This window comes from Tamandua tetradactyla, chromosome 1, assembly GCF_023851605.1.
Source record: "Tamandua tetradactyla isolate mTamTet1 chromosome 1, mTamTet1.pri, whole genome shotgun sequence".
Classification (NCBI taxonomy): domain Eukaryota; kingdom Metazoa; phylum Chordata; class Mammalia; order Pilosa; family Myrmecophagidae; genus Tamandua; species Tamandua tetradactyla.
This window is the reverse complement of record NC_135327.1, coordinates 133,401,241-133,428,410: the sequence shown is the minus strand read 5'-3', so window position 1 is coordinate 133,428,410 and position 27,170 is coordinate 133,401,241. Positions and strand designations below refer to the sequence as shown.

At 35.2% G+C, this 27,170-nt stretch overlaps 1 protein-coding gene across 2 annotated transcripts in view; it reads right to left on the bottom strand.

Moving 5' to 3' along the window:
• SEMA3A (semaphorin 3A) overlaps positions 1–27,170 on the bottom strand; it is a 225,617-nt gene that overhangs the window by 160,456 nt on the left and 37,991 nt on the right. For both annotated transcript variants that reach the window (XM_077151734.1, XM_077151724.1), the window contains one exon: positions 2,179–2,336. In XM_077151734.1, the coding sequence (XP_077007849.1) occupies positions 2,179–2,336 (158 nt within the window). The remainder of the gene's footprint in view (positions 1–2,178; positions 2,337–27,170) is intronic.

The following is a 27,170-nucleotide window of genomic DNA, read 5'->3' as shown; positions in this document are numbered from 1 at the left end:
GAGACAAAGAATGGTCCAGCAACTGTTAGTTTGCAAGGACCTTATAGCTTAGACCTTCAATGGCATCAGTTACTTGTTGTGGGCCCAAGTCATCAACTCTTATTTTACCCATTTTTTTTTTCTTTTGCTGTATGTGAAAATTGAGCATACCAGAAATAGATGCAGTCAATAGATCTATGCAGTGTGGGGTGGAAAGTACTGTGACCCGGCATGGGAGAGGGTGATCATTTAGAGAGGAGGTGAGAATCCAGGAAAGAGGGCTAGAAATCTGCAGAGAAGGTGCTTATAATTTTCTGAATTAGTTATTTTTTTTTCATAACAGCTTTTGAAATTTTCAGATTTTGGATGTTGGGGTGCTCTGGATTCAACTCTCCTTGACCCAGATCCCAGCATGACATGCTAGAACGAGTAACTGACAGGGATAGAAAACCCATCTTGGGAATTTTTTTTTTTTTTGGGGGGGGGGTTGTAGTGAGAACAGAGTATCATTGTAAACTATGCAGGACATAAAAGTAGAAATAAAGATGCAAAGAGTCTTAAAAAAAATTACACCTTCCCTAGTCCATGGACAAAATTTATGCTAACTGAGAAACATCTGTTTGTGTTTTAATCTGTAATATCTGATCTTCATTGTTCCAAAGGGTCCCGTATTGTCTGAACACAGTGACAGGCAACTGAGTGGGTGACGAGTCAAGTCCTTCCTGGTGACTTGGAGGGCTGTAGAGGCAGTTTCCTTAATGATAGTAACACAAATCATCTCATCGAAATTTCAATATAAAATGTTTTGAACAATTCAACTCACTCCTATTTGTCTTGTTACAGGCCAATTTATATTTGTATTCATCTTTCTCTTCTAGTAACAATTAATTCCAGAAAAAAATGTCATATATAAAATCCAGAGACAGTGGCAGTTAATCATTCATGTCTGTTGAAAAGTTTCCTAGTCTCAAAATGAATGGCTATCATTCATTTGGAAACCTCTAGATAATTCAGTATTAATGGTTACAAATGCGGACAAAGGTTGCGATACTTAATCTAGGGAATTAAAAAGCAAAATACAACACCTTTATAACAAGAACTTAGGATATTTTGGAATAATTTAAAGTAGGTATGATAAATGCATTTCAGGTTCACTTCACAATTATAAAATCCCTAAACATTTTTTAATATGTTTTCATTTTTAGCATTAAAGATTTCATTTGTGCATTCTTTTCTTTTTCATAGACTTTTTTTTTTCATCTGTGTTTCAAATCATCACTTGACTTGTTCCACAAGCCTTTTATAAAGTAGTCCATGCAGTAAAAGCATTCAAGGGCAGCAAATGCATTCTGAATACAATTGACTATGCTCTGCCCCATCCTGAATTACTTGTGCATTTATAGGGCAGTCCTGTACCATAGCCCCATCTTCACATCTATCTTCAGGGGCCAAGTGATCTATTCTTCTTTAAAGTTTACATTGGAGAAGGATCAGTTACAGAGAAATAAACTCTCTTTAGGGCAAAATAACATTACTGAACAGAGCTAAGATTTTTATTGACCTCATTTGCAAAAACCTTACATTTTGAAAACTGATCTTCTCCAAAAGGGTTTGGCAAGCTTTTTTAAAGGGCCCCATAGTAAATATTTAGGCTTTGTGGGCCAGATGATCTCTTTCATAACTACCCATCCCTACTGTCTGTAGGATGACACAGGCATAAACAATGTGCAAATGAATGAACATGGCTGTGTTCCAATAAAACTTTATTAAAAAACACAGGTGGTGAGCCACATGTGACCCATGGGCTATAGTTTGATGGCCCTTGCAATTGCAAGCAATATAAGAGAGACGCAAACATCTTCGTATATAAATATATACACACATACTATATAAAATCAATTAGGATGTACTTTAATAATAGTTTCCGATGTACTTTAATGCAGGAAAAATGACATAATGATGGAAGGATAAGTTTAAATTAGTATTTCACATAGTGAGTAACTGAAAATACTATGTTTTCTCTTTGATAATTGTTATGATTTATTGCCTTCAGTGATCAATTATGGTCATTAGGTTTATTTGCATCTGAAAAGATAAAATATTAATTTGAAACAATATTCTGCCCCTTATGTACTTAACAAGCTAGAGAATTCTATGTAACATGATGCATTAAAACCAGACATATTAGAATAAAGATACCTTTTGAAAATCCTTGATATTAACCAGGTTGAATGAAAATACATGATCCTTAGCTCCAACATATAGCCTACTCCGTTCCTCATCCAAAAGGAAGGTATGATAACTGGAGCTGTTGGGTAAGCCATTGAAAGTGATCACATTGTTGGATTCCAACATTTCTGCAAGGAAACAAAGCAAGACAGTGTGTGTTAATGTGAAGTCTTACATGAGTATGAACTGTCGGTACCTGGTCATCTGACCACTGACAGCCATCAATTAGTTTGATGATAACCACAGTTATCAATCGGTGATTATTTCTCATGGCACTAAGAAACATACAAGAACTAAATTTTTTACATTTCAATCAATTGGAAATTACACTCCTCGGTTTGCCGATTTTCTATTCAAGGTCACAGACTCCTACAGAAGAAAGTCATAACAAATACCTTGTCCACACAAGCAGATCAAGTGGATCTATTTATAAGTAGTGATGGATTAGAATGATCAATAAACTATATAAAATGTATAGAATTTTACAAATCCTTGTTTAAGTGGTTTCATTTGGTTCAACCCATTAGCTAGAAGGGTAAACACAGGGGGAGACAGAGCAGAGGGAGTGTAGGGAAACACTTGGTTTAACATCCTAGATGGTTTGAATTCTTATTTTAATAAGGAGTTTTAATTGTCTTTATGGCCATTAACTCCTCCATTTAAACCCTTGGAAATATTTTGGAATTGGCAAATACGTGAAGCTGAGTTGAAAGCTTTATAAAAATATGAATTAAATCAAATTTATCATCTGGCTTCAATTTTTCAATTAATTTTCACTCTCCAATTGGTTTTTACTGTGAATAAGTAAACACTGAACTTTTAGATCTATACCTTAAGTTAAGGAAATATTTTCAGATTAAAAATAACATTATATAATATCTATTGTTGCATTAAGATAATTGTTGGTAACCATCAAAGTGGTTTTCTTTAAGTATCTGCTCATACTATATTGCGTCAATCTCTCTCTCTCTCTCTGTATATATATATATATATGAATATAACATACGATGGTTAACTTCATGTATAAACTTGGCTAGGTTATAGTGTCCAGTTATTTTCTCAAGCAAACCTAGCTGTTACTGTGAAGGCATTTCATAGATTGATTTACATCATTAATTAGCTGATTGCATCTACAATCAACACAGGAGATTGCCCTCAGCAATGAGAGAAGTCTTCTCATCCAATTAGTTGGAGATCTTAAAGCCAGAACTGAGAATTTAGAAGTCAGAAAGAATTTCTTCCTCTTCTTCAGCCAGCCACTTTCTCCCGGGTCGAAGTTTCTATCTTGCAGCCTGTCCTATAGATTTCAGACTTGCCAAATCCCATGGTCATGTGAGACAATTACACTGATAAATCTCTTGAAGTTTAAATAAAAATATTATATATATTATGACTCAAACAAGTTGACACATGAAATTAAACATTACAATGTGTGTATGAAATATATATATTTCACCCCACCGGGATTAAAATAAGGAAATTCTCAAAAACTGTGTGCCCTGAATGCCAGTTTTAGATTTTCCCAAGGTACACTTTAAAGGACCCCTTTCATTTAGCTTCTGTGAGAGGTATAATTTACTTTCCATAGAGAGAAAGTTGTCATGTAGACTCTCACTTGGTCTCAGCTCTCAGATCTGACGTATAGTAGCCATGTGACAATTTGCCAAAGCCATCTGTTTTTCCTACTGCTGCCTCTATTTTATAATGAAAGATGTGATTTTCAAAGAGGAGGAAGTTCAAATCCACCATAACTGTGACCCCAGGATTCCTCATGCAAGAAACCCTGCACCGTGTGCTTCCATTTCTTGGCTTGGGCTGCCATCATTCCTGATACCCAGAACCACGTGTCCCTGTGAGAGAACAGTATCTACTCTTACAACCTAGCTCAAATGCAATCGCCAAGATATTCTCATGGAATTAATCTCTACGTAGCATTTTGCTTCAATTCCTCTTATGCTCTATCTCAGATTCTATCAACTATTGTAATTAATACTCCCTGATGTCAGGAAATAATTAACTCCTATTTTCATCATACACAACTCACATGGTTTCTTTTCAATAGTACCAGTTCAATGAATATTAAATAGAATGCCTATCTATTCACCTGTATTATAGGCATAATTACAAGAATTATTTGTTAATGAAATGTCAGAAGGCGCCTTTCTGACACTGGGTTGGGCATACCAAAAATAAAAATAAGAAAGAAAAAAAAAAAAAGAAAAACAGAAGAAAGATAAAATGATAGAAAAAATGGATCAAGGGAGAGATTTTTATTCAGGAATTAAAACTACCGTGTAAGAAATTTATTTCATGGCTGAAATAAGTGAGAGTATTGAGCCCGGATAGAGAAAAAAAACAGAGAAACCACTACAGGATATGCAAATTCAAACATAAGCTTATCAAGAACATCAAAATGGTTGCAAAGGATCAATGCCACAGAGAACCAGATTAGTACTCAATATAAGACTGAAATTTCAATCACTGCGCTATGTGAGAATAGAAATGGCCGCCACCAGAGATGGGAGCTATATTACTGGATAGATTCATGCATTGACTGAAAGGCTGAATGGCCATTAAAGGAGATCTGTATATCAAATACGCTAATGTCCTTCACCCTTCCTCTCAATTCTAAAATCTATATATCTATCCTAGTGCCAGAGAGGGTAATCTGTGTTTAGCCAATGAACTCAAAACAAACTAACAAACAAATGCAACACAGTCAAAATCAAAACAAGCCCATGGAGATTATAAGCATTGGAAGGGTCATTTACAGGACACAAGGCTAGACTTTAATTGGAAACACATAAGATGCTGAATAAGGGAGCTCCAGGACTAAAGTGGTAGAAATTATAGGAAGATGACTACAGTGGCTATAGATCTGGGAGTTCGTCCAGCAGTACTTGGCATCATCACAGTACTTATTTGCTATGTGTGCAAACTGGGGCATGTTCCTTAACCTCCTTGAGACTCAGTTTTCTCACCTGAAAAGTGGGGTTACTCAAACAAGTGTTTAGAGTTAGTGCAGGTGAAATTAAATAATGCATATAAAGCATCTAATATAGACTTTTCCATAATAAGCATTCCAAGATGAACAGTTTATAGAAGTAGAGGTTAAATATTAGTATATTTAATCTTCTTGACCAAGAGTAAGAAACTGTGGTCCAGATAGAACAGAATGAAAGCAGTACTTCTCTACCTATGTTGCCAAATATGCCAAATTGTTAACATCAGCAAAGGGAAAAATAATATAATATTCTCTTTGATTCATCTTCATATTAAATGTCATGGTTAAGAACAGTAAGTATTCTTTATTTTCTAATTGCTGTATCATATATTCTAAATAACTAAAAGGGTAGCTTTCTGTAAAATGAATCACAAACAGTGAAAATATTCACCCAATTTAAAAATATGTTACAGATTGAATTTTGTAAATTACTTCAGAGAAAATTATTGGTTCCTACATACAGACAACTTAGAGAAAAGTTTTTGGTAGTTTATGTGTGAAATCACTCTGGAGACACACTGCACTCTTAAAATATATTACTGCTGAACCACTTCATAAAAAAGACAGTATTTTCCTAATGTACTGATAAGCAGCTGCTTTCCATTGCTTTAAAGGTATGTAATTTTGCCTCATCATTCCTTTCACTCCAAGTACTCTCGATGTTCCATTCAAACAGTAAATTTTTACATTACTTTACAACTGAGAGAAGAGACTTTTTGAGACCATCACGGCAGCAAGAGATAAAAATTTTGGATTGCTTGGGTTATCTCACAACTTTCCAGGCCTGAAATACCTGGCCTAAAATCAGGCCCTTTTCTCAAAAATCCAGCTCTCGGAGTCTTCAATATCCTACCTTTCTTATTTAAATTTACGATTTTGTTTTTCCTGGATGTAGACATATTCAGCTGCAATTGATATTAAAGCACTTGAATTTTGCATGAACTCCCTTGGAATTTTAGGTGTTCCTTTTCAGGATCTGTTATTTAAAAAAATACAGTGACATAAACTAGTATTGGAAACTAAAATAAATATTCAGTAACGTGAGATATTTAATATCCCTTCTGCCTTTCCACATCTTGCCTATGTTCATACTCAAACAATCAGCCAAATGTTATTTTAAAGAACAATCTAAATTTCTATGGAATCAATTTGACTATGGACTGAAACATATAAAGGCACCAATTCTCTTCGGGTATAATTCAGTTTTTCTCTGGTTGAGCTATTAATTCCACTTCTACATACTGTATAAAGGGAACTAAAGGTAGAATTGTAATCAAAGGTGCCATTTCAGAAACAAGCATTATCTAATGAATAATGTATTCTTAAATGTGGAAAGTTGATTGAGGAATCATTCTGTTTATACTGACTTACCAACTGATTTAGCATCTCTGTGATTTGCTTATTGACAAAATGGAAAATATATTAATCATAGAGCCAGACACATTGTTAGTGCTCAACGAATGTTAACTATTATCAATATTATTATAATGTGCTAGGAGACAATTTAGACAATAAACCAAAGTGTATAGATGGGTCAGGTGATGAAAATCTGCATATAATTTCAAGAAGTAGTGTTAGCAATTACAAATACATTCATTGTCTTATGATCTGGTTCCAAAAGGTAGATTTTATGAAACTCAAGACTCAAATAGAAAGTCCATTTGATAGATTTCTATTTAAGCTACAAAAATACACCAAAAGATCAGAAAGTACACTTTATTTGTTCTATTATCACAATATGGTATCAAATAATCATGGCAGAATCACTGTCTTTCCCGAAGCAATTCTTTCATTCTAATTAATTTTCTAACTTTCAGATTTGCCTTTTCCTCCTGAATTTCATCATAATCTCTAATGTAGCTTTATTTAAATACAGAAGAAAATAAGAAAAAGACATTGAAAGCATTCACTATCAGTATACTGAGATTTTGAAAAAAAATACTTTATAAACCAACATTCTTCTTTTTTTATTTTAATATATACAAAGAAGGGATAATATGCCATAGTCATAAATGACTATTCACCTTATATAATAAAGTGACATAGTTCTTGTGGTGTTCTGATTATATTTAGGATAAACACAAATTTATACAGGTGGTTACATTATAATGACCCAGTCAGATTCTCAAAAAGGCAATAAAATGAATACTTACTTTCTAGTATGCAAGACCGCCTAGAGCTTGGTTTTTTATAGTAGGAAAGAGAACTACTGTACACTGGACCTTCAACTCCAAACAATAGCCACCTGTTCTTTATATTTCTGACTTCTATCTCTCCCGCTCTCTCTCTTTCTCTCTGTTTTCTTTTTCCAGTCAAAGTTTTATAACAAGTATATAATGGGATCCCAAAAGTTGCTAGGCTCAAATGAATAGCCTTTATAATTGATAGCATTAGGCTGCTGTCCCTTTCCCATGATTTGAACTTTGTCATTTTCATACAACAAAGATCTCATTTAAAGCAGTCAAAGACTGGCTCTATATGATGCCAAAATATTTCGGCTAAGTGATGGCAACATCCAGATATTTGTAAATATTGGAATGTTCAGCAATGTCCCAAACTTTTATTCTGTAGTTCAGTGCTTCCTACATTTTTTAAAAAACATTTCTTGGACCAGAAAAATTTCCAAAATCAAAATGGGTTCTAAGATAAGCAGGAAACTTTGTTAGATTATAAAACAAACTAGCAAAAGAAAGTCCATTTGGTACCATTAACATTTCATACAAAAAGGAGAGACAAAAGAAATAAAGGCAGCTCACTAGAAATGAAATAATTTACATTATGGAAAAAAAACATATTAGTTTTTTTACTTTCTTATTTCACCAAAGATCAGTATTTAAAGCCTCATGACACAGTAGACTGCTACCTGTCTGTAGACTGATACTTGGCAAGTACTATGCTAAGATAAACTGTGTATTGTTGAACTTATCTACTCTTCGCATTTCTGGAAAAAGCATCTTGCCATGGCTTAGAGATAATTAAAATCAGTGGTTTTATTTGGTGATGCTAAATATGTCCTCTCAATTTACAAAGTTTGGAAAGTATTGCTCAATGTGCTTAGAAAAAAAAATCTATCTCCTAATTGAAATAGCAATAAACACCCAAAATGTGCATCAAGTTCACACACCCCAGTCTGAAAGTAACTTTTCATCTCTGCTCCCTCCAGCCTGAGCCAGAAGCCACAGCACTTAATCAAACACAGCTCTCCACTCCCACCCTGAGCTTTGCCTAGGACATTTCTCTAGGTTCTTCTTCCCACTTCTCTCTGAATTCTCTCACAGTCTGATCTCTAGTGTCTCTATCTCCTTAAATTTATGCCAGTACTCTTCTCTGCCAGCTGTTTCCCATTCATAGCTCATATGGATCTTCAGTTTTCTGATTTGACATTTCCCACAATAGATTTCCTGATCAAAGTAGGAACTGCTCATACTCGAGCTTAGGATAGGAAAGATCCATTCCCACCCTGAGTGCAGCTCCTATACTTTTAGTCTCTGTGCAAGACCCAAGTTCCCTGAACTATATTGTTAGGTAAGGACAACATAGAGTTTTCCTTGAATATGCTTCTAAAACATCCAGAGCAGGTCTGTGAGTGATCTAATGTTCAGTTCATAACACAAAAGCTAAGTATGGAAAGTAATTTGCTAATTGTTGGGGATTCAATAATGTCTACCACAAAAAAGCATGTGCAAGTCCTCACCCCAAGCACTGTGGATATGAACCCATTCATAAATAGGACCTTCGAAGGTGTTATTATTTATGGATTCATTTGTGAATAGGAACTTAGAAGATCCTACTTAGATGAGGCCAAATTGAATCAGAGTGGGTGGCCTTAACCCATACAGCTGAAGTCCTCACAAGGAGAGAAAGTCTAATCAGAGATACAGATCCTGAGTAGTAGAATTAGAATAAAAAAGGAGAAGTCATGCAAACCAAGGAACCTCAAGAATTTCAGCAAACCAGCATTAGAACACTATGGACTCTGGAGAAAACATGACCTGTCAAGACCCGATTTTTGGACTTCTAGCCTCCCAAATCATACAAGAATAAATTCCTATGGCTTAAGCCAATCCACTGTGTGGTATTTGTAATAGCAGTTCTGACAAACTAAAACAATAATGTAATCGGCTAATTTAGATTTTTATTATTTATATTTACATATAAAGTAAATGTGTATTCATCTACTAATTCAACAAACATATATTCAGTTCTTGCTATATGTTAAAACACTGGCATTGGCTAAACTGTGTGGTATATGAAGGTGAATAAAGCCTTAACTGAAAGATAAGACACCCTCAAAGATGCAATAACTAAATGAACAATAAAAAAGAGGGTAACAAAATGCTAAGGAAGTTAACAGGAAGAAAAAATTCATGCCACTTGGAGGAGCAGCTAACTCTTTTATAAGGACATTGGCAATTAAACCTGGCCTTAAAACTGTATAGGATTTTAAACAGCAGAAAGAGGTGTGATAGCATACCCCATGCAGAGAACATAGATAAAGACCAGAAGGTAGAAATAAGAGGACCCACAAAGGGAAAATAGTTTAACTGCCTATTGCATGCCAAACACTAGTGGATGGATAATAAATGTATTTCATTAGGTCTCACAACAACACTGTGAGACAGACATTTTCATTTCCATTTATTTCTTATCATGAAACTGACTCAGATAGGCTATTGCAAATATTCAACATCAGACAGTTATTATGATTTGGAGTCAAGTTATCTGTCATTTTCATCTAACTGCAGAGGCTGGGCTCTTTCTGCCTCCATACTGTCTCTCAAAAGTGTACATTTTGGGTAATATTAAAAAGTGATTCTTGAGAACTTTGATTACCTCTCACTATGACATAACTCTCCTTAATTAAGTCTCTTAAATATTTATATTGCTTTATTTTTTCTACCTAATTCTGTGAGTAATTTCATTTGTTAACCATGGCTTTCATTACTGCTAGTATTTTGACATGTCTCAAATATATGTCTCCCCAGACAGACTTCTCTCCAAAAGGCGAAGTGAACACTTACTAGAAATCTCTTTTTAGATGTTGCACAAACATCTCAGAGTCTATGACTTACAAAGAACTTATTTCCTTTTCTTCTTTCCATTAATGACATCATCACCTTTCTATGTTTCAAAGCTGATAATGAGCATCACTCATCCAAAGACTCACACAAGCTAGAACCTCTTCATCCTCAACAGATAGAATTCATAACTACAATTTTTTAATACTGTGATAATTTTTCTTTTATTTTCTTTTCTTTATATATTCACTGCCACTGTCTTTGTCCAACACCTCATAATCTCACCCATGGATTATGTAATTACTTCTAACAAAACTCCCTCTCCAGATTTACACCAAAAACAAACATGTTATACATTGCCTCCAGAGTAATCTTTCTACAAAACAAATATTACTTTTTTCTGGTGAAGATGACAGTTCAAGACACATGGATTTTTACTCTAGTTATAGAAAATTAAAAAAAAAAACAAGAAAAATAATCATATTAAATAAAGACACAAAACAACACCAAGTAATGTCAAATCACAAATTATTAAGAGAATATATCAAATATAGTTTGAAGCTTTTTGGATAGGATGCTGAGATCTGACACACATCTCCATAAATTTTTGTAGGATAAATTTTGAAATAACAAAATTAACAAATCATTTAAGTTGTATCCAAATTCCTTTCTATTATGATAACAAGCTCTAGAAGCCTAACTGGCCATGGAAAATATCCAATAAGAGTGGGAACACAGGTAAAGTACAAGGGGAAAAACAGGTACATTATCACTATCACAACTATCATCATCATAATTATCATAACTAACACTCATATACCAGGTATGTCCTAATAGCACACACGGTATTTATTGTTTATGTGTTTTCCTTCTACTAAAAGACACCATTGAAGGTAAAGTAGAGTTAAGGAAGGAGTGGAAGACACGAACACTAGACCATTCCCTAAAGTGTTTCTTTTGGGATTAAAATCACTAAAACATGCAAAATTGAAGTGAGATGTGTCCCCAGAAGAAAATATATTAAAGATTTGGCAAGTGTTTTCAAGTCAAAACAATAACTGTACATCATGAACTTTTCTAGACCACTCCCTCACTGCACAAGGAAGAATTTCACTTAAATACAAATGAAAACTTATACAAAAAAGAGGAATAAATATAGGAGGAAACAGAAGACTGATTCCAAGTTTTAAACGAAATATGAAATAAAAAGCACATTTTTCTTGAAAGAGATGAAATTGATTAATGAGAACGTGTGAAAGGTAGATAAAGAAAACACAACATTGTTGAAGAAGAGAACAGATAGAACACAGATCGACAAGCCCCTGCCTCAGTCAAGACGGTGGAGTTAGAATCTCTATCCTCCCATAGAAGTCTCCGTGATCATCATGACCTGCCAGAAACATCTTCTGCAAAGCTCCAGAAAAACACTTAAAGGATTGCTATAATTGGGTGAGGGCCAAATTAAGGAAAAGACATCTTACAAACAATAAAATATTGCAGCACTCTCGCTGGGCCCTCTCGCACCGCTCAGGAGCTCAGCACAGAGTGGGCCTATGTGCTCCCAGGGCAGTTTCTTCATCCCAACTCAGGAGGGAGCAGAATAATCCTCGTGTACATACTGAGAGCATGTATGTCTGACTCATCTGTCTGGTGGTAGCCTGAAGGATTGAAACAAGGCATTCGTCGTGGGCTCCCCATTCCAGAACCAGCCCTGTGGGTAGAGGCAGCACACAGCACTCTCATGATGAATGCTATGGTAGACTAGACCAATTGTGGCTGCCTGGGGCAAGGAGTTATAGGCTTTAGGACATGTATTGCAGAGCCTGGAACTGTGAGAATATGCTGTTTCCTAAGGAAGAGGGAACATTCTCATCCAAGTAAATGGAGGAAGTCATAGGATGATGCATGTGTGTTTAAGACAAGATACATATGCAGAAAGGACCAAGGAATACTGTATGCTTCTTCCTAGAGCCATTCTCCAAATTCATTGTATGGATAAGACCTGAAGGGGAGCACTTACTAGGCCAATCTGCAAAGACTGGGAAATGTGTTTTCTTTCTGTCTTTTTTTTTTTTTTTTTTTTTGTAAACTCCTGGCATTAAAGGAAATCTCTGTCATAACACTATACTGGATACAGCTTAATGAACAGATGTTCCAGAATCTAAATTTGAACAACACATTAAAATATCAAAATGTTCAGGTTTCAAGAAAAGATTATAAGACAGGAAGTGATGGCTATGCAAAGGAGATGGTTAAAGCATTAAAAACTATTAGTGAGGAGGACCAGACCTGGACATACCAGATAAAGACTTTAAAACATAGTTCAAATATGCTCAAAGAGCCAACAAAATTAGGAAAACAATAGAGGAACACAAAGAGAATATCAACAGACATAGAAATTATGAAAATGAACCAAACAGAGCTGAAGACAACAGTAACAAATTTTTTTTTTTAATTCTCTAGAATGTTTCAACAGCAAATTGGAGCTGGCAGAAGAAACAATCAGTGGACTTGAAGATAAAACAATTAAAATCACTCAGCCTGAGGAGAAAAATTAAGAAAGAATGAAGAAAAGCAAACAGAGATTGTAGAACCTATGGTACAATATCAAGCACTCTAACATATGTACTGTGGGAGTCCCAAAGGAACATAAAGAGAAAAGGTAGTAGAAGGAATAGTTGAAGAAAATACTGAATGAAAACTTCCCAAATTTAATGGAAGATGTAAATATAAACATCCAAGTCGCTCAACAAACTCCAAACAGGGTAAACCCAAATAGTCCCACATTGCAATGTCTTATAATCAAACTGTCAAATGCCAAAGATAGAGAGAATTCTGGAAGATACAAAATTGAAGCCATATGCTACATATAAGGATGTCTTGAGAAGATTAAGTCTTCTTCTCATCAGAAGACCCTGGAGGCAAGAGGGCAGTAGGTGACATATTTAAAGTAGTGAAAAAAAAAAAATTCCAACCAAGAATTCTATACCTGGCAAAACTGCCCTTCAAAATTGAGGAAAGGATTAAGAAATTCTCAGACAAACAAAAGTGATGGAGTGTGCACTAGTAGACAGGTACTACAAAATTTGCAAATAGGAGTTTTGCAGGTTGAAAGGAAAGGACATCAGACAATTGACTGAAAGCACACAAAGGAATAAAATCTCTGGTAAAGACAATGACATCAGTAGGGTAAACACCAGTACTACTGTATTTTTGTTTTGTAACTCCAATTTTTATTTACTATGGAAACTAAAAGGCAAATATATAAATACAATGCTAGATCAATATTTTTTGACTCAATGCATAAATGTGGAATTTGTGATAAGAACTATATAAAGTTGGGGGGATGGTGGCATATAGGAACACATTTTGTATATGCAATTGAAGTCATGTTATCAAATCAAACACAATTGTTATAGATTTAGGACACCAAATTTAAACAGCAAGAAGACCACAAAGAAAATATAAGAAAACATGCAAACTAAGAGTCAGAAAGTAGAATACAAGCTACCAGGGGCAGGTAGAAGAGGCAATGCAATGAAAGTTAATGCAAAATGAGTGTACAATTTCTGTTTGGGATATTATGTCCATATTAATGGACATTGGCAAGGGTACTCCCCCATTATGAATGTGATTTATCCCACGGAGTGGTATGCTTCAGAGTGGTTGTGATGTGAAAATTTATGTTGTACATATGTTTCCACAATTGGAGGGAAGAAGGAAGAGGGGGAAGACAAGCAACTAAACAGACAATGGCAGTTATGTGCAACATGTTATCCTGGATGGGATCTAAGAATGGAGGAGAAGAGGTTCCAAAAGATATTAGTGGGACAGATGAGATGCAGAAAGTAAGCTTTCTACAACGTGAAATTTCTTGACCTTGATAAATGCACTTAAGGTGATTACATAAGTAATTATCTTTTTATTAGGAAATTAGATGGATATGCTATATGTTCAAGGAGTATAATGGGTACAACTTACTTTCATATTTTAACCGGAGAAGTGGGAAGGGAGAGAGAAAGGGAAATGGAAAGGGAAAGGAAGATAAAAGATAGATGATGGATTTATAGGTGGATGGAGATGTACAGAATGTTACAGCAAATGAGAAAAAAATGTTAAAATTGGTGGATCTGGGTGTGTTGGAGGTATGTTGGAGTTCTCTGTCTGGATTATTTTTGCAAGTACATAAGTTTGAAATTACTTCAAAATAAAATGTTTTAAAAAATAGATAGCTAAAACAACAGAAGATATTATGCGGGCTTCACTCACTAAAATTAGACTTGAATCAGATTGAAAGGTCACAGATGAACAAGAAAATCTAATCTTACTAGAGGATGAGTTGAGTTATAAAACTCAGTAAACAAAGGAAGAATACATTTGCAATCAATGTGGAAAATTAAGTCACATACAATAATGAAGAAATCAGGTAGGCCTCATATTTGTTCAAAACAACCATTATTTGAGAGAGGACAGAGAAGCAATTTGTACAAATACCCAAAAGAAAAAAATACATGACTCAGTAATTTTATAAACCAAAAGGTGGTCTTTCAAGCAGAGAGGCACCCATAGACATTCTCAAACAAGCAGGTTTAAGGAAATAAAACAACTGTTCAAATTAACAACTTCTTAATAACGAAATTCATTCAAACAAGTTATAAATAAAAATCCAAAGAAACCAAATAATACATCACTTGTCTCCTTAAAACCTACCTATGTATTCCCAGTACTCCTGTGATATAGCACACCTAAATTTTGGCTCATTCTCCAGCATATGTGTGTATATGTGCATGTGTATGCATTACATTTACTCATAAATACAGCCCCAAGATTAATTTTAAATAACTAAATTAAATGCTGTCTCTTCTCTGGTTCCCACAACTTACAATACTTCCCATCTTTGTAATTTTCTCATTATTCACCTCCTTAGGTAAATCTATCCACTTTTAAGTATTCATGTTAAGCCTTCTCTGTGAATTCTTCTCTGGCCTACTAAAGGACAGTATATCACATCTTCCTTTGTGTTCTAGTTTGCTAGCTGCTGGAATGCAACACACCAGAGATGTATTGTCTTTTAATAAAATAGGATTTATTTCATTAGTTCTTCTGAGGAAAGGCAGCTAACTTTCAACTGAGGTTCTTACATGGGAAGGCACAGGATGGTCTCTGCTGGCCTTCTCTCCAGGCCTCTGGGTTCCAACAACTTTCCCTGGGGTGATTTCTTTCTGGATTTCCAAAGGCCTGGGCTGAGCTGTGAAGCTGAGATAAGGTATGCTGAGCTGCTTGGGCTGTGCCATGTTGAGTGCTCTCATTTAAGCACCAGCCAATTAAATCAAACATCATTCATTGCATCAGACACACCTCTTAGCCAACTGCAGATGTAATGAGCAACAGATGAGGTTCATGTACCATTGGCTCATGTCTACAGCAACAGAACTAGGTACCTTCACCTGGCCAAATTGACAACTGAATCTAATTACCACATGTCCGCCCCTTGTCAACTTGGCAACTACACGCATCACCTTAAACAATATTAAGGTGCAAAAAATTCTCTTCTGGCTGTGAACCTATGAATCTCAAAACAACTTATCTGGTGCCAATATGCAAAGGAGGACATTCACAGGATACAGCTTTTCATTTCCATAGGGAGAAATTGGAAAGAACACAAAAGTCACCAAATCCAAACAGTTCTAAAACCTACAGGGCAAACTCCATTGTATTTCAAAGTCTGAAAGTGATTTTCCTTCGGCTTTAGAAAGTGGCAGTCCCACCCTTTCCAAGGATCTATGCAGTGGCCTGCCTCTTTCCAGATCAACCTCGGGGGACATTGAAGAGACCACTGTTTTCTGGGCTCCACTATCTCCAGGCATCGAGGTCACATGCTCAACCCCTCCATGTGGTGGCAGCCAGGCTCTCCCCAGTCCCCAAGGAGCATGCTATACCTTCTCTAAGGCCTGAGGTTGCACAACTCTTCCACTGCAAGAAGATGGGAGATTCATCCTCTGCCCTCAGGGCAAACTCACTCTCTCCATATATATGGGTGGATCCAGTCTCCTGGCTGGAGGTTTCTTGGCTTCAGACCCAAACTTCCATGGTTCTCACTCTGCAAATGCCAATTTGTCCCTTTTGTGTCCCCCTTTGTTCAGATTGACATGGTTCCATTTACACCAACAGTCTCTTAAAGCACTCCAGGACTTCTCCATCATTCTCTTTACAGTTCCTCCAAAATCTTCCCCTTAGCCATCCAAAAAACCATTCCAACAAATCTGGTATTTGCAAACCGCAGCAGCACCCCACTTTCCAGTACCAAATCTGTTCTAGTTCGCTAGCTGCCAGAATGCAACACACACCAGAGACGGATTGACTTTTAATAAAAGGGGATTTATTTCATTAGCTCTTCAGAGGAAAGGCAGCTAACTTTCAACCTAGGTTCTTTCTTATGTGGGAAGGCACAGGATGGTCTCTGTTGGCCTTCTCTCCAGGCCTCTGGGTTCCAACAACTTTCCCCTGGGTGATTTTTTTCTGCATCTCCAAAGGCCTGGGCTGAACTGTGAGTGCTGAGATGAGGTATGCTGAGCTGCTTGGGCTGTGCTACATTGAGTGCTCTCATTTAAGCACTAACCAATGAAATCAAACATCATTCATTACATCAGTCACACCTCTTAGACAATTGCAGATGTAATGAGCAACAGATGAGGTTTGTGTGCCATTAGCTCATGTCCACAGCAACAGAGCTAGGTACCTTTACCTGGCCAAATTGACAAGTGAATCTAACTACCACACTTTGTGAAACACAGTACCTTGCGCATATGTAGATTAATCATTGTATATCTCTTTAGCTTCTCTGTTAGAGTTTAAATATTTCACATTTACTTATTTTTGTATTCCTGGCCCTGGAACTGATTCCTGGAATGTATCTCATCCTGATGCATAAAAGCAAATGTCTCAGTAAATATTATTTGAAACATTTTTATCAAAAATGCAAAAAATATAAGAATGAACAAAGTACCATATTGTATCATTATACACAAGCTTTTCTAATTAGTTATAGATTTAATTCAAATAATTTATTAAATTAGACCATTGTTCTGGTTTGAAACTGTTATGTATCCCAGAAGGTCCATGCTCTCTCAATCCTAATCCAATCTTGTGAGGGGAGACCTATTGTTTAGGACAGGACCTCATGATTACATTGTTTCCATGGAGATGTGCCATACCTAATTGTGGGTGGGACCTTTTTATAAAATAGAGATGTGATCTCACTCATTCAAAGTGGGTCTTAATTAGCTTACTAGAGTTCTTTAAGAGGGAAACATTTAGGACAAAGCTCAGAAACAGACTTCAGGAGATACAAAAGAAGCTGAGAGAACTGTTTGAACCCAGAAGCTGGGAGAAAAGGACAGAAGACATTGCCATGTGCCTTCCCATGTGACGGAGTTACTCCAAAACCAGCCTTTCTTGAGAACAGCCATCCTCTTGTTCCTGCCTTAATTTGGACATTTTCATGGCATTAGAATTGTAACTTGTAACTGAATAAATCCCCTTTATAAAAGCCAATCAATTTCTGGTATATTGCATTCTACCAGCTTTAGCAAACTGAAACACCATCTAAACCCTATTTACAACCTGGCTATAAGATAATAATAAAATGGCTAATATTTACTGAGTTTCATGTGCTAACCCTTGTTAGTATTGTTTTACATATAATAATCTCATGAATCAATTTTTCCAGAGTTCTGTTTCATCAGTAGCATCAAACACATACACCATTGCAACAGCAACTTAATTGTTCTCCTATCTTCAATTTCTCTTCATTTTAATATATTCTTCAAGTCACCACCATCTAAATTAACCAAAGCATATTTCCTTAGTGTATTGCTTCTACACAAAACAAATAGCACCTACACCCACCACCTTTAACTTTCTCCAGTCTCACTAACAAAAGCCTCCACAGTTTCTAACCTTTCTATGCTCCCTTATTTTATGCCTGTTTCTGTAAATTCTCACAACTCGGACAGGGCCAATTTATACTTTTCTAAACCAGGCTTGCTCTCTCCAGCTTCTAGTTTATTTTCTCTTTTCTCATGCTTGAAGGTACAGTTAGAAGCCATCTCTCCGATGGATCCTTGAAAATTAGCAGGTACCATATGGATCAAATTATATGTGGCAGAAATGGTTAACTGGGTAACTAATTAATCTCTGAATTTGATATCTAGGAGGATCTTTAGAGTATAAAGTCTGACTACTTCCTTTTACAAAAGAGCATACTTGTTCTTTAATGATCACAGAGGCAAGAGATCTAAATACAGGTTTCCTGTCTCTCAGTACAATGCTTTCCAAATAAAATTTTAGAAAACTGTGACTTTAATATTTCTCCCCTTTTTTGCTGCCATGCCTAATACAGATAAATGCTTATGACACACGTGCATACACAGAAGATAAAAGTTGGCAAAATATTTGTAAAATAACTAAGTAGAATGTTAATTTTTACTTCTCCTTTCTCCTTGAAAGAACAGCAATGAGAGTTTAAATGTCATTGCTATATAAGCCTATTAAATGCTTTGATGTGGACAAAATGGTTAATGCAAATACGTTGCTATTGATCATTCATTTCTGCATGGTATAGTCAATAAAAATTAGAATTAAAGTACAACTGACGCAAAGTATTAACAATAAAGTAGCATATGGGAATCCTGTATTTTATGCATGATTATTTTATATACCCACAGCTGCTCTATTAAAAAAAGAGAGAGAATTACAGTATGGATCCTTTTCTAAAAATTCACATAGGTTCAATTTAGTGCTTTAAGTGATGGGCTAGTAAACCAAAGATCTAAATTTTATTTTAAATTTTGTCATGTAATTATAGGATCCTCCATCATCAGGTCTCTATTATCATCCCGTCAACCTGCAAATAGTCATTAAATGCCTGAGGTTAAGCACTGTGTTATCATTAACAAAGTGAAAAAAAGAGAGCACTTGTCTGATTAATACAGTTGAAAGTCTGATTTTCAAGCACTCTTGGTCAACTATTTACAAATACCATAGGATAAGTTTCAGTGTGTTCTTCAAATAACTATCATATTCCACTCGGCTGTAAGAAAACACGTTTTCTGACATTTACAAACTATATGCCTCATTTGTCCGGCAGCATATGTGGGAAATATTCACATATGGAGAATTAAATAATGGTTAACCAGTCACACAGTATCTGTTGCATTTTCCCAAATTGATCATTTTCAAAAAACTGCTTAAGAATAATCTATTTGAATTGTTCTAGCACTAAGAAAAGTAAACTTTGATTAAAGAAAACTATTGAGTACTTCATCCAGTACCTTTCAACCACTTGCAGCCCAAGACAAACTTGTGGGAGGAAAGACAACTTCCTTATTCACTGACAAAAACTTATTCTTGCAAGTTTGAACATAATGAAGAACGTATCTGTTTCAGGGTTCATGGATGTCCCTTTTCTCATTTGAATCGATAATCTAATTAATTCTTAGGATGGAATGGGAGAGACTTGATCACAAGGAAGCCCAAGAGATCACATGGACATACTCAAGGATAAACCAAGCAACCAAATCAGAGGACTCAGTGCATGTGGCTGGGGATAGAAATGATCAAAACCCTGGGTTTCGCTCAAAGTAGGTGCTTATTATATATTTTTCTAATGAATGAATAAATCGATCAATGATTATTTGGATGAAAATATTTTTTTTGAGTGTGTGATTGTGTGAGATGATCTATAGCATATCCTGCTACCCTTACTATTTCCAGTCTCTTCACTCTCTGGTTCCCATGGTCAACTGCATGGTGCCTGGGGGCCACAAGCAAATGCAATTAAATTACCCATTAAGAAAAGGAGAAGCTATTCATCCACAGGAGAGCTGTCTTAGCATTTTTGTTGTTGTTGTTGTTGTCTTTTTTTGGAGGGTGGAGTACAGAGAAAATTCATATGTCATTCCTAGATACATCCACGCTTTTAATTAGAACAGATACAGTTTGATTATGAAGGCTTCTGGCATACTTATGAAAGGATTTTGTTTGGATCAAAGTTCTAGGGTGGGGGGTCAAATTGGGAGAGGACAGTGTTTAAAGCCACTGAACTTGAAGAATCTCTATAGGAAAACCTGAGATAGCTTTTGGATATATTCTAACCTTAGTGACAATAACGCCCCATTTATGATGTGGCATTATAAACTAATAGTGCATTTAATTTTGCAGTGGACACACTTCAGAATGCTAAACAGGGAAAACCATATTAAGAAATTGAAATCAAATACCCAGATGAAGTTAATGCCTGACAATTCTTTAGTATTTTATAATTTTTCAATGAATACAAAATAAAGGGTGGGGATACAGATTATCATACAGAAAATTTGGAAAAAAATAAGTTCCCCTATATCTAGCTCCCCTAAGTAACAATTTTTTTTGCAAGAGTTACCTGATGATATTTGTTGTAGAATTTATTTTGACTGTGTGATGGGAAATGCAAGCATTTAATTTTATGTAGAAAAGGAGACAGCCTTAAATCATTTTCTTTTCCTTTCTAAACCTTTTCTGCAGTAAATATAATGTCCTAGAGATTTTGAATAATGTTCTGAGGTGGAAGGTAAATATGAAGTGAGCCAGATCTGGTTTAAGACCCCTAAGGACAACTCAGCATTTCCCTAGGAGAAAGCCAACATTCCGCTTGTTTGTTGAAAATCCCTGCTCTCTTAGGGCCCATTAAATCAAGCACACCTCAGGGTTGGACAGGACAGCAGCAGTCACTAAAGAGTCTCTAGACCAAAGCAGGACACACTGACGTTTACCTCCACAAAGACGAACGTCTAATAAAGACTCAGTTTTGTTTCCTCTTCAAAAATGGACAACCAGCAGCATAAACCAATTACTCTTTAAACATCATTCTCTGACCTCCATATCAAAAAAAAAAAAATGTAATCACTTCTCTTTAAAAAAAAATAAAAACAAGAAAAAAGTCACAATGTTAGAATTGCAAGTAACAAACATTGTTGAGAGTAAATACGACCCCCTTTAAATCCTCATTGGCCTTAACATATGCTCAATGGGAGATAGTCCCATTAGTTTGAATGCAAGTATAACAAGGGTAAAATTTAAAACTCACTTCTGTACATAAAGGAAGAGGAATTACGTGCGAGGGCTATTAAATTCCAAGGAAACCCTTAAAGCAGTTTAATGTGAGCAATGAAAGAGTCATGTAACATTACCTGAGGTCACTGATTTCTTAAGTTTTTCATTTTCCTGATACTAGTTTATTTTGTACATAAACAGTAAAAAAAAAAAAAGTCTCTCTCTACCAATCACTTCTTTGTAACAGTGTAGTCATTACTAAACTTTGGATTAAATAACCAAAAATAATTTTTTATATATTTAAAATTGGAATGTATATTTCTTTGAGGATACCTGATATGTAATTTTTTTCTTAATCTTCCCATTAAGTTAACCAATTGTTCTGAAAATAAGAATCTATACACTTCCACAGATCCACAAAACTTACTTTCAAAGCGGAGATTTAGTATTTTACCAAGTCCCTGAGGGGCAATACAATTTTTAATAAGATTTCCAATGTATTACAAAATTTATTTTATATTTTCTTATAAGGGAATTATTTAAACAGGCATTTGCTTCTTATTAAGCTAAATGTTACTACTGATGAAAGTCAAAAGATGATAGAAACTGGTAGAAATAGACCACCAAGATAAAACGGCTAGCTTTTCCCAGTTCTAACTCAATTACTCAAGTTGGAGAAATCACTTCTACTTAAAAGAAAACAAAAGCCAGAAATTAGTTTAAAAGTTCATAGCTGAGTTTGTTTGATGAACTTAATGAATTCCACCTCATTTAGTAAATCAGAATCTTAAAAATGCTACATCCAACTCTCTCGATAGGCTCTGGAGTTTATCAGCTCTGCTCTGCCACTTCATTAACTGTCAGGCCTCGGTAAGTGATATTGCTGTGAAAGACTTGATTCAGGTAGTTGAAATGCTCTCGTTACAGCAGGACCAATCAGCAACAGATTTGAAGTCAAAAGACAATCCATCAGGAAAGGCACATCATCCACATACATACAGTTGGTTATCATCATTGCAGACATCAAAGAAAGGGGAAGCATTGGAACTCTCAGTAGTTCACTTCAGCCTTCAGAGAAAGTACACACATTGATTTAATATACACTACAGCAGAGTTATCATTGACCCTACAACGCTTACCTTAAAATTACGTGATGGCAGCAAAAAAGAAGAATAAAAAAATGCACATTTTCTTCCCAAAGGAAGGACCATAAAATATAAAAAGCTGTGTTCTTGAATCTCTTTGTTTAAATGGATTCTTAACCTAGTCATACACTAGTTTTTTAGCCAATCTGAAATGTATTTTTGTATTGTAATGCATACCCAATACTACCATGAACTTCCCCCTTAATATAGAAGTCCTATTTGTGGTTCAAAAATATCAATTCAGTGAGATTTAATATTAATTATACAGGTTTTTATTTCCTTTATACCTTCTGCCATTCTTTCTCAGTTTGTTAAATGGAATGCTAAAGAGGAAAAATAAGTTGGTTTAAAATCTTAAACACTTTCAACAAAATTTTGAAAGTACTTTCCATGATATTTACATGATACTATCTATAGGTTGCAGGCTGTTGATCCTGTCTCTTTGACTGATGAAAACAAACATATGTTAATGAATGCATGATCTTACACTACCAGGTTTCATAAAACACAAGTTTTCTGTGATGCTCCATGGCAAAATGAGTTCCATGAGAAAATGAGATTGGAAAACCACATATTTCATTATACCATACGCCACATGAACATATTTAGGATTTGGGGAGGTCTAACTTGAAGGAAATTTGTTAAAACCGATGTTTCCCAACCTTCTTTAACATGAAGCTATTCTTTTTTTCATAGAATAGAACTCCTGCTTCCTTTCAAGGAATACATTTAGAAAGATACTATTTGCATCTAATATTTTATTAAAATGATATCTGAGGCATCTAAAGAAATATTGAGATGTATGATTTTTTGTATGTGAAAAGTAGTTTGACATTGTCTAGGATAATTATTCCAAAACATGAATAGACCAAGCACTTTCTTTGTAATATCTGCCATTCCTTCATATTTTTGGAGGGTAATTCAGTACTATAATAAAGATGTCCCATGCTCTCAGTAGATTCTTCAGTACACGTTTCATTTATTTTTACAAATATGCATTTCAGAGTTAAACAAAAACTCTCTATTTAATGAAAATAAAGCACTAATAAAGTTGATGAGACCAATGCAACAAATACATAATATTTAATTCATCTGAAACCGATTAAAACATACTGTCTGAATAAAACAAAATTGGATGGTTTCCTAGAATTCAATCATATGTCTAGAACTGAAAATTAAACATAAGTCACTTTTGTTTTGCTAAAGTTCTGAGACATTTTTCAGATTGGAAAGAAAAAAACTATATATATACTTTTGACCAAGTCTTTCTACTATTGATTTATTTCAAGGAAAATTATAGTTTCATGCTAAAATAGCATGTCTGAAATGCTTGAGTCCAAATATCCACCTCTCTGAGGGTTGTGGAATCCTTAAAATGACAGTAGCTAGTTTAGTTCTATTTGTGTGCAAGACATTACGTTTTATAAAAGCAGCTGTTTTTCCTGGAATGCATCCAGGTTTTCTTCTCAGGATATAAACCACTGACCTCATACTTCCAACTCAAGACCTATCTATCAACACTCCCATGCAAGATTTTTATTATGCAGGATTCTTCCTCTGCTGGGATCAGCATACCAGAACTACATAAAATAGTGTCTCTTTTCATTAGATTCAATGTGTTCAAATTTCATTAGCTACTCGTAGCTATTTTTACTCCTAAGTAAAAACCTTACTCCTAAGGTTTTAGGAAAATTTGGTGTTTTTTTTAGCTTTCATCAAACTCTAGCCTAGACTAGTGCAAGACTTTCACATTTTAAGAATTTATGCTTTGGGTAGGTGTGCTTCATTCTCCCCCAAACTACTTGATAAAACACACTTGACCTCAAATAGCCCTCCTCTTCCACTTTGGGATTCTCTCTCAGGTAGAATATTATACATTGTGTCAACCTGTATCAAACATTGCTGTAAGGATTTACAGACTAGCCTTCTTGGCTTGGGTTACTTTTTCTTCTTTCTGATTATTAGATTATTTTAATTAGGTAGGAGAGGATAAGGAAGGTCAAAGTTAAAATGTTTTAAGTGTATTTCTACTATAATATCTCTAATAAACAATGATTAAAATGATTTCCTAATTACTAATGGGGATCTGTGCAATTTTGTTAAATTATGTTCATTTTTTTCTATTTAGATCCACATAATTTTATTTTTATTTACAAGTGCATCCAGTTTAACTATAGAGTTAGCAGAGAAGCAGAATATTCGTTTGTTGTTGTTCTGATTCAGAACACTCAGCTTTTGTTCTGAACGTTATATTTATCTCTATGCCTGATTTATGACGGAACTACTCGCAAGGTCCCATGTCTTTCTCTGCCTCTGTTAGACCTCATGTAAAATACCTGCCCCTAAATATTTCTCAGGCAAACTTAAAAGAAAAAGAATGATGTAATGTCTGAATACTTTTACTACTTTTTTTTTCTAAAGATGTTATAAGGGTTTCAAGTTTTTAAAGTTCCTAGGCAATTCTTTTCAATTGTAATGGTAAATTATAACGAGATATTTATTATGTTTTTTCATATAAGGTCACCAGCATCAGAAAAAAAGGAAATGATGGGTTTTACAATTTTTGACATCCTTGTATGTACATCTGACCAAAGTATGATGTTTTTTTTTCTCATGGGCTGACAAATGCTTGGGGTTTTTTTTTGACCCAAGTCAACTTTTTTTTTTTTAGCTTGGGCAGGCACTAGGAATAGAATGTGGGTCTCCAGCATGGCAGGAGAGAACTCTGCCACTGAGCAAATATCACACTGCCCTGACCCAAGTTTTCCGCATGACAGGTCATCACGAAGCTCCAAAAGTTTGACAATTAATAAAATGCTGCGATTAGTATAGGATATCATTCTTGGACAATTCTATGACTTGAAAGCATTTTCAAATAGCCGTTTAGAAAATATGATTTAGATTAGAGCTGCAGAATTGAGTGAGCCACAGATATTAACAACAAAAGAGACAGTTCTATCATTTTACTTAATATGCATTGCTTGGCTTGCCAGTGAAGAAATTACTTGAAAAATACACACTCCAGTTCTACATACGTGGCTTATTTCTGTGGGAAAGTTTATATGTACATAAGTCTGTATACAGTGAAGAAACACATGTCAAAAAGAGATGAAATGTATGTGGGAAGATTATGTTTTTGCCAGCTGCAAGCTTCAGCTTTAGGTTTTTTTCCTTCTATATATTTATTTGTATGGAATTCATAGTCCTCCATCCTGACATATAAAATGTTAATCCTTCCAAGAACTTCCTGCTTTCTTTGGTCAAAGCAACTATGCATCACGTTATCAAGCCCAGACATGGGTAACAATACATTAGTATAAAATTCTTACTTGTAATAACTTTCCACCTACAGGTTGATAGTCAGACTTTGAAATGCCTGTCTATGACCCAGGCCAGCACTAACTGAAAATACATATATGGAATCTCTTTTTTCCTTCAAATCCCTGAAAAATTAGCAATCAATACTAATTTTCCAGCTTGGTACATTTTGATCATTTCCTAGAAAATATGCATGGCAAAATGTACCCTTCCGAATGGCATTTGAAAGAATACTGCTCATTTACATTCCTTTGAGTGTTAAAAGCTGCTACTCTTCTACATACATCAAATCCTTATAAAAATACTTTATGATGTGTGTTTGCATGTAAAAATGCCAGCACAACTATCAGCCCTCAACTGTTGTCCATGCTGTAAAATGTCTCCATTATTTGAAATACCACACTTCATTGTTGAGAGAGGAGTATCATCTACAAGGATCTCAAAAGTCTTGTTTTCAGGACCTGTCAAATGCTAATTTGAGAATTCACCTGCAAGTTTTTTCTTTGGACATCCTTGATGACCACATTTTTTTTTACATGAGCAGGCACTGGGAATCAAACCCAGGTACCTGGTATTGCACCCAGGTCTCCAGTACGGAAGGCAAGAATTCTGCCACTGAGCCCCCATCGCATCACCCTGACCCCATGCTTTTTAATATCTATCAAGGTGAAAGGAACTCAGAAGAGCAGATCTGCTAGAAAAAAAATAAAAGATGGATTTTTGCATTCTTACCTATTTTTACGTATTGGTGTGTGTATTTGTGTGTCTGCATGCATATGTATGTGTGAGTGAAAATAGCTATATTTTCTGAAGATCTATTGCATATAGCTAGTACAAGGAATGGAAAAATTCTGGCTAAAATCTCTTAGGGAAATTCACATAAAATGCCAATTACTGGAATTACCCAAATTTGGAAATTCAGAGCTAATTCTAAGCTGAAAGTATATCTTTCCAATCGTATCACTCAACTCCAGTTCAAACACTGCTATCTCTTACCTGAACTAATGCTACAGAATTCTAAATAGGCACCCCAATTCTACTCCACTGTTCAATGCATTCCACAAACAATAACTGAAAGACCCTCTCAAAATATTGATCACATCATGTAACTCCTCTGCTCAAGCGTCCTAAATTATTTCCCATTACATTTGGGATAACATCCCAAATCTTTAATGGTCCTCAAGTCCCTACTGTGATCTGGCCAATTTCTTACCTATTTCTCCCTTCGTCTCCACATTTATAACTATGGCTGTTTTCTATCTTAGGTCTTTTGCGGATGTTATAACTTTAGTCTGGAATCTTCTAATCTCCTCCCCCTCCTCTCCACTTTGCTAAACTCAACCTTATGTCTCAACTTAAATGTCACCTCTTCAAAGATATCTTCCC